Raw genomic sequence first — 12197 nt, 5'->3', positions numbered from 1 at the left:
CAAACCCGTTGTCTTCGAGTGGATCACGACTCATAGCAACCCTATATGACAGGGTAGAACTTCTTCATGCATGTTGTTTTTTTCTTATTCTTTATTCTTCCCTGCATTTTAAATTGTTCTACAAAAAGCCTATATTAATTTCAGAAAGATACACAATCCATATTTAAAAAACACTGAGGCATTCGTTTAGGGGAATGTACTGAGCTTTTCAAACAGGGTGGCCATTTTGAGTGCACCAGAGCAGAACTCCTGGGAGCACCTGAAATTAGAGAGAGAAAAAGCCAGCGCAGAAGTTTCCCCTAAACCTGCCAAATTAGACCATTTAAACTCCCAGAGCATGGCATCAGGCAAATGACAAAAGTATGTATCATTTGGAAGAGAGACATGTAAGACAGGCAATAGTTGAGAAAAAAAAATTCTAAGAAAGGGTCCATTTCAACTTTTAATATATACCAAAGTATTTATTTTGAGAACCATCAGTATAAATCAGGTACTTTATTTCCACCTCATCTTTCACCATCGTCTCTCTGGGGCCTAGGTAATAACCTCCACTTCTCATTACCAGGCTCAAGGACAACTCATTCCACGAATGAAAAATCTGCCAGCCTCTTTCCTCATTCTTATCTTCTGACCAGTGAGACTAGTGCTTTGTAAGTATGAGCTCTCTCTCAGGACCTCTGGAAGCATCTTCCCAGCCTCTGGGCCTTTGTTTTCTCTTCCGGGTGGGGTACTGGAAATGTTTCAGCCTCTCAGAACCGGATGGACCACTTACTCTAGCAAAGACACCTGATGTTTTATCTCAGGGGCAACTTCCACTAGAATTGGGGAGTATATGGGGGGGGCGGGAATTCCTATCCTACATTCGGGTAAAGGGCCAGGTTGTTTTTTATTCAGCACAAGCAGGGACCTCCATGCGAACTTGGCAACAGCTTCTTTACATCAAGTTTTACCTGCTGTGTTAGCAGTCACTATAGAGGAGCGCACACACATTCCTTGGAAGTATTATGGCTACAAGGAGAAGCGGAGGGGCAAATTCCACAAATGCAGATGAATGGGCGCTCAGAACTTCCTCTTATGGTCGGCACTGAGTAAACATTCTCTTTCTGCGCTGTAGGCTGTCCAGTGTGCCAAGGATGGTACAGTAAGGAATATAGGTCACTGGGGCTCAAAACACACGCGCACACAAACATATATATATATCGCGTTACCATACAACATGCTACATACACACATACATAAACACAAGCTGAAACGCTGGGTTTTCAGAACACTCTCCCCATTCCATTTTAGCTCTGCCATTTTAACCCTCTCGATAATTAAGTTAAACCCCAAGACTTAAAACTCACCCCCCACCCCCGCAGTCTCAAGAGATTCACACAATGGATCACCCTGCATGGGTACCAAACACTGGTTTCCTAAGAGATCCTGGATAAGGATAATTGGTAGGTTAATCATTATTAAAATAAAGCTTTTATCATTAACCCTCGATTTCCTGGCCCGAGTTTGCGTCAGCCCTGTAACCCTTTCGCTCCCAGCTAGCTAAACCAAGCCACGCCTTGCCAGCCTCAGTCTTTACAGCAGCCTAGGGCCCCCTCCCCCAAGTCTGTATGTCAGAGGGGCCCCTCCTATGAGATATTCCCGGGGCATGGGGGGGATGCCTGACGCGAGCCAGAGACGACCTACTGTGCGGCTGCCTGCAATGCTTCGGCTTGGCTTCCCTGGATTTCCCCGAGTTTGGGGCAGTGGACTGGACGCTGTAAAGGGTTCTCCTCGCTTCCAGAACTCACAAATCGGAGCAGCCCACCCCCTTCTTCTGGTAACTTCGACCCCCTCGCTGGGGCAGGAGGAAGCGCCCGATGCTCCCAGCCGACCAGCGGAAAGCCCTCCCGGGGCTCCCGATCCCTCTCCACCTGGCTTTTCAAGGAGTCGGATGGGAGCAAAGTTCCCTGCGCCCCCCAGCGACCCTGCCCAACGCCACTCCGACCTACAGCACCTAGACTTCGCGGGACCTGCCGGAAGGCAGAAGTGTGAAGGGAGGTGGAGGTGAGGAGAACGCAGACGGAGATGGAAAATCAACAACCGCTCGAGTCTTACCTGTCAACTCTCTGGGCACTTCGGAGCTCTCCTCGGTCATGGTTGACCTCTAGGTGCGGGGGGCGTTGCAAGTTCAAGTCTGATTTATGGGCCCCCCCGTCCGACCCCCTCAGTTTTTTCAAGAGAGGCAAAAGCAGCTTGTAAATTGGAACCGGCAAGAAAGGGAGGGGGGCGGAGATACAATTTTGCCGCGCCCCCTACCCCACCAAAAAAAAAAGAGTTGCAAATCTGAGATGGGTTTGCTGCGGAGGCTACATGACGCCTCCTCGCAGTTCCCGGCGGCGGAACGCGGAGCCGGCGGGCTCGCTGCGGGCGCTGGGCGCGGGCGGCTGCGGTGCCGGCTCCTCCTCCGGCTAGCTCCCCGCGGCGGCGCGGCTCCACCGGCGCCAGCTCCCGCCCAGCTCCGCGCCGCACCTACGGCCCTAGGTGAAAGCGGAAGGCGTGGGGAGAGGCGGGGAGAGCGGCGGGCAGAGAGGAAGGTTTCCGAGCTCTCCTGCCGAGCTCTGGCGGGGCGGGGGCAACGCCGGCCCTCCTCCTTCTCCTCCTTCTTCTCCTCCTCCTGCGTTTCCTCCTCACCTCGCGAGAGCCGGCCTCCGCACGGGTCCCAGGCTGGCCTCCCGCGTGCGCCCCGGGCGCTCGGTAACCCGCGCAGGGCGCAATCCTGGGAGAAGCTGCGAGGGCCGCTGCCCTGTGGCTGCGGGCTCTGCACCCCTACTCGCAGCCTCCCTCCTAACCCGCAAAAGCCGTGCGTTTGGCGAGGGGGCGAGGGAGCAGGAGAGAGAGCCCGGGAGCCATCTGCTGGCTGCGAGGAAGGAGAGCCGGTGTGCAGGGGCTTCCCGATTCCCTGTCCCCACCTCCGGGCAGGCGGAAAGAGCGACAGGACCGGAGACTGCAGATTCTGCAAACCGACCCGTCTGCGCAGAAACTGGTTCTCTCTGGGACCCTTTAATAACGTACTCATTATTCTTCAGTCCTCCCTGTGACATGTTGTCATTTCATCGGCGTTATTAATTTCTCGTTTCTTGTGAACAAGAGCTAGACGAAATCTGGAAACACTAACCATATGGTGGGAAAACACTTTTGTGTGCTCAGCGTGTGCTTCGCAGCCGCCGTTTGCAATCTCAGACATTGGAATAGTGAGAGCGCCTCAGAAAGTGCCCTTCTGTCGCGGTGGAGCGTCGCCACCTACCCTTCCCTCCCCCGGGCATATTTGGCGAGCTGAACATTAATTCTCAAAAGCCGGAATAAATCTGATTTTACCTGGCCCAATCCCCTCCCACTTCCCTGAGCTCCACTTCCTTGAGCTCCACCCTCGGAGAGACAACTTCAGGGCCAAGAATTCTGGCGTGCGTCTCAGTCGCTGCCTTTATCGCCAGGCGGCGGGGAATGTCCTTGACTGTAAAATCAGGTTCCTTTTTTTTTTTTTTTTTTTATGTACTTAAAGAGGGGAAGGAGAAAAGGAAAGGGAATCCCACGCTTTTGCAGTCAGGTTCTAAAAACTGCTGTCGACGTTGGAGTCCAGAAGACTACCTCTCAGCCCCTCAGCCAGGCGTTAAGGAATTTACCGGTCTGGCTCTTTTTTTGCTGCCTTCTGACCTCTCCCACTCACGGCGCAACCAAACTCGACTCACTCTCTCCCAGACTCGCTCTTGGCTTCCTCCCTTCCCCTTAAGGGTATCTGATTCTTATCTGTGTTTTAATCCCCAGTTCAATGTCATACTTTCTTGTGAAGATTTTCCAGTGCTTTTTTCCACACGACTGTGACCCCTCTAGGTCCCTGGGGTGACACAAAGGTTTGCCCTCGACTGCTAACCTAAAGGTTGATGGTTTAGCCAGTAAAAATTGTTATTGTTAGTTGCTGTGCAGTTGATTCCCACTTGTGAGGACTCGATGTGGTACAGAGTACAACAACTCCTTAGGGTGTTTTTGGCTGTAATCTTTATGGAAGCAGATGGCCACCAGGTCTTCCTTCTGCGGTATGGCTCAGTGGGTTAGACCCACCAACCTTTAGGTCAGCAGTCCAGCGCAAACCTTTTGTGTCAACTAGGGGTTTTTCCCCAAAGATGCCTAAACCAAACCAAACCAAACTCATTGCCGTAGAGTTGATTCGGACTCCTAGCACCTTATAGCACAGAGCAGGACTGCCCCATAGGGTTTCAAAGTCTAAATCTTTCCGGAAGCAGAGTACCACATCTTTCTTTCGCAGAGAGTTGGAACAGGCGAATTTTGGGTGAGCAGCTGAGTGCTTTAACCATTGCACTTCCAAGGCTTTCCGTAAAGATTGCAGCCAAGAAAAGCCTAAAGAGCAATTCTACCCTGTAACACATGGAGGTATCATGAGTCTGAATCAACTTAAGGGGAAGGGGTTTGGCTTTTTTTTTTTTTTTTTTTTTTTTTGCGATGCCGATGCTCTAAACCACAAGAATATATAGCCTGAAACACCCTTTTGCAAGCCTGGCCATGCAATGCCTTCTTACTTTGCTAGTGTAGTTGCATGGTTTTACTACTTAACACTTGCCTTGTTGCCTCAGTTTGGGTTTGTCTGCCCAACAAGAGGATAGTCAGTGAAGGCAGGATTTTGTCTTAGACTTTCCAACCTCAACAACAGCCTTGTGCAAAGTAGTTGTTCAATAAGCATTCCTTAACTGATTTTTTTTTTTAAGAGATCAGCGTCCTCAGGCCCCCACTGTTTTTCTCAAAGGTAGACATTTCTGTAATTCACTAAATATCTTTTTTTCTGCAGTAAAGAGAAATTAATATCTCAAAACCATTCTTTAGTTCAGCAGTGTGTGTTGAGGATTTTTCTGGCATATACCAATGAAGTTTCAGAAAGTGCCCCAAAGTTTCCAAACCACGTGGTGATTCGTGAAAATAAGGACAAATTTTTTTTTTTTTTTTTTTTTTTTTTATCTGTGGCCTGGAGTGGTGGAAAGAATAAAGGGAAGGCTGTATGGTGGCCCTGTAATTCAGTGGTCCCTGGCTTCTTTTAAAGATAGCTGGGTTTCAATAAAAGAATCTTTTTCAGGGCAGCAGGATCCTGATTGTCTCCCGCGCATCTGAAGAGGTGGATTCAAATGAATCTCTTATCTCAACACTCGAAAATGACTGACTGATTATGGCAACAAAGTCGTTGATCTCTTGGGTGCAAAACTCAAATATGTGTCAGAAAAGCAAGCCGAGAACGCCAAGGAGTACTGTTTATAAAGGTGTTAAACCCAACAAGCAGTGAACAGCACTGGTACAACTCACCCACGGTGCCAGCTTAGAGAGTGCAGTTCATATGGTGAAGTGAGTGCCTGTTGACTGAAATCTGCCCACCCTCCTAATGCTGCAAAGCTTCCTCACTGTACCTCCCCCTCCCACTTCAATATTTGTAAGTTTATCCCCAGCCCTGGTGGCACAGTGGCTCGGCTGCTAACCAAAAGGTTAGCAGTTCAAATCCAACAGGCGTTCCTTGGAAACCCTATGAGGCAGTTCTACTCTGTCCTATAGGGTTGCTAGGAGTCAGAATCGACTCAACGGCAATAGTTTTTTTTGTTGTTGTTGTGATATAGTCTTGAAGGAGCTCTGGTGGCACAGTGGTTAAGTGCTTGGCGGCTGACCACAAGGTCAGCAGTTTGAACCCACTAGCTGCTCCAAGGGAGAAAGCTGTGGCATCTTCCATAAAGATTACAGCCTTGAAAACCCTATGGGGCAGTTCTACTCTGTACTATAGAGCAGCTGAGTCAGAATCAACTCAACAGGTTTGAGTTTGGTTTTTGTTTTTTTAATAGTCTTGATTCAAAGAGTAATTAAACCACTGTGGAGTCCCTGGGTGGGGCAAATGATTAACATGCTCAGCTGCTAACAGCAGAGTCAGAGGTTCAAGTCCACCCAGAGGCACCTTGGAAGAAAGTCCGGGTCTTCTACTTCTGAAAAGTCAGCCATTGGAAACGCTATGGAGCGCAAGTGTACTCTGAACACGTGGAGTCACCATGAATCAAAATCAGTCAACAGCTACTGGTAAACCACTAAAAAAAAAAAACATACAACTAATTGCCACTATAAATACGGTTAGCTACAGCTTCATCTAAGTGAATAATTATGTGTGGGTGTGTTTGAGTATCACAACTAGCACTGAACCCTGTAAGAAAGTAAGAGAAAACCTTTTTTCTGGGACTCTCTGCTGCACTTGAACTTTTAAGGAGTGGAATGCAGTGATAAGAAATTGAACGCGCTGAGAAACAAAATTATTTCGGAAAATCGTACATGGATTTTTATTTTAATGCATGGGCATGTATTCGTATGTATATTATATACATTAGGTAGTGCATCATGGTGAAAACAGAATTTCTGAATAAAATAATCTGCTGAAAATACTTACTGTCTCTATAATTTAACATAGTGATTAAGCCCAGGGAAGTAAAAAAAAAAATTAGGAAATCGGCCAGCAAACAAAAAAGATACAAACCTAATAAGGTCAGTTCCTGATTTTGCCTGCTGCTTTGAGAAATGGTTTTAAAAACTGGAAGGTACTAAGAATGTGAGTAGCAGCAGCCAGTCTGCTCTTCAAGTAATGATTTGAAGACTAACTTGCCACCCTTAGTAACCACAGTTGGGTAAAAAAAACCCAAAACCAAACCCACTGCAGTACAGTAGATTCCAACTCATAGTGACCCTATAAGACAGAGTAGAATTGCCCCATAGAGTTGCCAAGAAGTGCCTGGTAGATTCAAACTGCTGACCTTTTGGTTAGCAGGCATAGCTCTTAACCACTACACCACCGGGATTTCCACAGTTGGGTAGGGCCCCGTTAAATATCTCAACTGGGTAAATGTAGCTCTGTCAGGAGAAGTATGCAGTTCAGTGGTAGAATTCTTCCCTTCCACACAGGAGACCAGGGTTGGATTCCTGGCCAACATGCTTCAGGCACAGCCACCACCTGACGTTTTTTCAGTGGAGGCTTACGTGTTGTCGTGGAGCTTCTAGACTAAGACAGACTAGGAAGAAAGGCCTGGGGATGTCCTTCCAAAAACCATCCAGCGAAAACCCTATAGATTGAAACAGCCGATCTGCGACCAATTGGGGATGATGCAGGACTGGGCAGCGATTCATTCCCTTGTACCCAGAGTCACCATGAGTCAGGGGCCAACTGGAGGGCAGTTTAGCCATAACATCAACAGGAATACAAGCCTGACCTTGCAAGCATCTCTGGGAAGTATGAGTGGCAGTGGGAAGTAAATGGTTATTAAACAGCAATCCTCTGAAGTATTTACAGAAGATGATCTGAGATTTGCGTCTATCCATGAGGGAGGGGATTGGATGGGGATATAGAGGAAGCACTATCTGAGATGAGTTGGTTTTTGTTGAGGCTGGATAACTGCTACATGAGAGTTCATTGCTCTCTACTTTTGTGTATATTTGAAATATCCATTTTTTTTCCAAAAAAGCAGGAAAAAAAAATCCTTGACAGATGTGTCTGAGCAAGAAGGAAGAAAATCAGTTCCATCCATCATTAATTCATACAACATCTGTTTGAGGATGCTATGATCAGAGCTCAGGCTTGTACAACCATTTCTCATTTTCAGAATGCCCAAGCACTTTGATAGACACCATACTGCCTTAATTCAAAGACGTACCTTTTTCTCATCTTAATGAAGTCAGAATGCTTCTATAATTGATGTGGACAGTCGGCCTCACGCACTCACACCCCAACCCCAATACTAATACAAAATCTGCTGTCTAATCAACGGTGCATCTGAAGCTGATGACCTCTGACAAGTCAGGAAGTAAGGGTTTGGCTTATTTGAGCCAGGCAGAGACCCTTTGGGTTAGAAAGTGTAATTACTGTATCTTTATCACAATGAAGAAACAAGTCCAGATGTGTAGAGTGACTTGCCCAAAGTCACATAGCTCTTCAGAGTTAAGGGTCAAACTTAGAATGTGAGGTTTTCAGACCAATGTTTATTTTACTATGCAATGCCACTTTACGAGGCTTCTCGGCTAGGTTCCACAGGAAGTGTAAAAATAACCAAGGAATAACCAAGGCTTGGCACCTCCTGGAAACCCTGGTGGGGTAGTGGTTAAATGCTATTGCTGCTAACCAAAGGGACGGGAGTTCAAATCCGCCAAGTGCTCCTTGGAAACTCTATGGAGACAGTTCTACTCTGTCCTATAGAGTCACTATGAGTCGGAATCGACTCCAGGGCACTGGGTTTGGTTTTGGTTTTGATTTTGGTGGCGCCTCCCAGCCTCAAGAACCTTCTTCTCCAGGAGGAAGGTCACAGGCAATCTTTGATTGCCCTACAACTAGCCCACTGCCTGCCATATAGCAGATGGTGAATTAATTGAATCAATTCAATTTTTTAGAAGGTTCAGTGTTTAACTGAACCTTTTCAGAAAATAATAAATGCAATACTTTCTTAAATATGCCTCTCTTGAAGACACCCCACAGAATGGGAAAAACTATTTGCAAAGCAAATATTTGATAAGAGTCTAGAATCCAGAATATGTAAATAACACTTAGAACTCAAAAATAAAAAGACAAACAACCCAATTTTAAAAACAGCTAAAGAAAGTGAATAGACATTTCTCCACAGAAGATATACAGATGGTCAATAAGCACATGAAAACATGCTCAAATGGAAACCATTATAATTACCATATGACCCAGCAATTCCACTCCTGGATATATACCTAAGAGAACTGAGAATGTATATCCACAAAAAACCTTGACTATTCATAGCAGCATTGTTAATAATAGTCAAGCAGTGAAAACAACCTAAATGTCCATCAACTGGTGAATGGATAAAAAAAATGTGATATGTCCATACAATGGAATGCTACTCAGCCATAAAAACGAATGAAATCCTGATACATGCTACAACAGGAAGATGTAAAAGAAGTAAAAGTAAAAGTGAAAGAAGTACGCTACAATAGGAATAAGTAAAAGAAGACAAACGCAAAAGGCCACGCATTGTATGATTCCATGTATATGAAATGCCCAGAATGGGCAAATCCACAGAGAGATAAAGTAGGATACCAGTTGCCAGGAGCCAGGGGAGGGAGGAATGGGGAGTGACTGATACAGAGTGTGAAGTTTCTTTTTAGCGTGATGAAAATGTTGTAAAATTCTTTGTGGTGATGGTTGCAGAACTTTGTGTCTATACTAAAAACCACTGAATTATACATTCTAGAGTGGTTAAAATGATGAATTTTTATATTATGTGAATTTTGTCTCAAGAAATTTGCAAAACAAAAAAGAATTATAGGTAGACAGAAAAAAGAAGAGCTATAAAGGAGACCATAGGAATTGTCTATTGCTGCATAACAAATTACCCCAAAATATAGCAGCTTAAAACAACAATCTTTTAATATTTCGTAGTTTCTGAGGGTCAGAAATTTGAAAACAGCATGGCTGGGTGGTTCTGACTCCAGTCTTCCATGCGTTTGGAGTCAAGCTGTGAGCTGAGGCTGCAGTCATCTGGAGGCTCAACTGGGGCTTCATGTGGGTGTTGACAGGCATCAATTCCTCACTGGTTGTTGGCTGAAATTGTTTTATTGATTTTTTTTTAACTATTTGTCCATATCCTATTTCATTGATTTCTGCTCTGTTCTGTGTTAATTTGTTCCTTCTACTTACTTTGAGTTTCATTTTCTTTTCTTTTTCTATCTTTTATTGACCTCCACTAAATGCCCAGGATGAGAACAGACGACGCCCCACTTTAGTTGACCAGAACTCAAATATCTCTCTGCTCCATGCAAGCTCTAGTTCAGTTTACAACCCCAGTTGTTTTTTGTCAGGCCTTGTTGAGTTTCACACTATGCATGTCTGGTCTAGTACTCAGCAAAAACTCAAGAGGATCTTTCTGGAGATTCCTGGTGCTCTTTTCAGTGCATCTCGCTCCTCCTTGGAACTCTGCCTCACAGCTTTCATCCATTTCAACCTCTCCAAACATTGCATCTCTTTGACTTAGTGAACACTGTTTAGGTTCCCCTCTTTTTACCCACCATCTAATTATTTTCAGGCAGAAAATACTGCTGAGAGAAAGTAAAGAAATCCTAAAAAATTAGGGAATATACCAATTTTCATTAATTGGAAGACTCAATACAGTTGCCTATTTTTCCTCAAATTGATCCAGTGAAGCTAATGTAAAAATGTAATCCCAATCAAAATCCTAAGAAAATTTCCTGTTGAAATTAACAAGATGATTCTAAAATTTATTCTAAAATTTTCAGCAAGTTGGAAATCTGAAGGACCTAGAATAGTTAAAACTATTTTGAAAAAGAACAAAGTTGTAGAACTTATACTATCTAAATTCAAGACTTACTGTAAAGCTAATCATGACATGTGATACTGGCATAAGAATAAACATTGATCTATGGAAAGGAATAAAAATTTCAGAAATAGGCCACACATATGTGATCTGTTGATTATTTTATACATGCCAAGGTGTATACATAAAGCACAAGGCATAAAGAAAAAATTGATAAGTTGAACTTCATCGATATTAAAAGCTACCACCTCTCGAATGGTACTGTTAAGAAAATGAAAAGGGAGAACATTTTTTACAGTATGTATACCTGAAAAAGGATGCTATACAAAGAACTATTACAACTCAATTAATAAAAAAAAAAAAAAGCAACAACCTGGTAAAACATGGGCAAAACATTTGAATAGACATTTCCTCAAAGAAAATATACAGATAACCAATGAGCATATGAAAAGCTGCTCAGTATCATTAATCATCAGGGAAATGTTTATTAAAACCACATTGATATATCATCATACCCACAAGAATGGTTAAAATAAGACTGACAATATTAAGTGTGGATGAAGATGTGGAGCAACTGGAACTTTCATACATTGTAGGTGAAATGAGAAATGATACAATTTCTTTGGCAAAGATTTTGTAAGTTTCTTATAAAGTTAGTCATATGCTTAACATAAAAAACCCATTGCCATCCAGTCAATTCTGACTCATAGTGACCCTTTAGGACAGAGTAGAACTGCCCTACCCTGTAGGGTTTCCAATGTTGTTATCTCTGTGGAAGCAGACTGCCACATCTTTCTCCCATTGAGCAGCTGTAGGGTTTGACCTTTCATATAGCAGCCGAGTGCTTAACTACTGCACCACCAGGGCTCCTTATACTTAACGTACAGCTCTGCAATTCATTCCTATTTATTCACCCAATTGAAATAAAAACATACATCAACACAAAAACTTATAGATGAATGTTTATATCACCTTTATTTACAATAGCCAAAACTTGAAACAAATATACAACAGACGAATGGATAAATGAATCTGGCATATTCATACAATGGAATACTACTCAGCAATAAAAACGAATGAACTCATGTTCCATGGGGTAACGTGGATAAATCTCGAAAATATTATGCTGAGCAAAAGAACCTTGACACAAAAGAACACGTATAAAGGATATCATTTATGTAAAACTCTATAAAGACAAATCTAATCCATAGTGACAGAAAGCAGATTAGTGGTTATCTGGGGACTGGGGCTGGCAGGAGATTGACTGTTAAGGGGCACAAGGGAACTTTTTGTAGTGATGAAAATGTTCTATATTTTGACTCTGGTTGTGGTAACAAGGGTGTGTACAGCTGGTAAACCTCATCGAATTAAATAATCCCCAAACCAAACCCACGGCCATCAAGTCGATTCCTACTCATAGCAACCCTATAGGACAGAGTAGAACTGCCCCATAGGGTTTCCAAGGAGCACCTGGTGGATTTGAACTGCCAGCCTTTGGTTAGCAGCCGTAGCTCTTAACCACTACACCACCAGGGTTTCCATTCTTTGCAATGTTATCAATAATTTGTTATGATCCACACAGTCTAATGCCTTTGCTTAGTCAATAAAATACAGGTAAACATCTTTCTGGTGTCCTCTGCTTTCAGCCAAGATCCCTTTGACATCAGCAGTGGTATCCCTTGTTCCACGTACACTTCTGAATCCAGCTTGAATTTCTGGCAGTTCGCTGCCGGTGTACTGCTGCAACCATTTCGTAATTATCTTCAGCAAAATTTTATTTGCCTGTGATATGAATGATATTGTTTGATAATTTTCACATTCTGTTGGATTACTTTTCTTTGGAATGGG

General features: G+C 43.9%; 2 protein-coding genes across 8 annotated transcripts in view; one reads left to right on the top strand and one right to left on the bottom strand.

Moving 5' to 3' along the window:
* Nucleotides 1-2588, bottom strand: part of CARMIL1 (capping protein regulator and myosin 1 linker 1) — a 398843-nt gene extending 396255 nt beyond the window's left edge. For 2 of the 5 annotated variants that reach the window (XM_049884962.1, XM_049884966.1), the window contains exon 1: nt 2095-2587. In XM_049884962.1, the coding sequence (XP_049740919.1) occupies nt 2095-2134 (40 nt within the window). In that variant the 5' untranslated portion in view covers nt 2135-2587. Of the gene's footprint in view, nt 1-2094 lie in introns of all 5 variants that reach the window. The other 3 variants (XM_049884977.1, XM_049884971.1, XM_049884969.1) reach the window with 2 other exon arrangements.
* Nucleotides 1-12197, top strand: part of LOC126076526 (cytidine monophosphate-N-acetylneuraminic acid hydroxylase) — a 509905-nt gene that overhangs the window by 218181 nt on the left and 279527 nt on the right. The window lies entirely within an intron of this gene.

This window comes from Elephas maximus, chromosome 1 (assembly GCF_024166365.1).
Source record: "Elephas maximus indicus isolate mEleMax1 chromosome 1, mEleMax1 primary haplotype, whole genome shotgun sequence".
NCBI classification, from domain to species: domain Eukaryota; kingdom Metazoa; phylum Chordata; class Mammalia; order Proboscidea; family Elephantidae; genus Elephas; species Elephas maximus.
The sequence above is the reverse complement of the archived record's forward strand: the minus strand, read 5'-3'. Positions and strand labels throughout refer to the sequence as shown.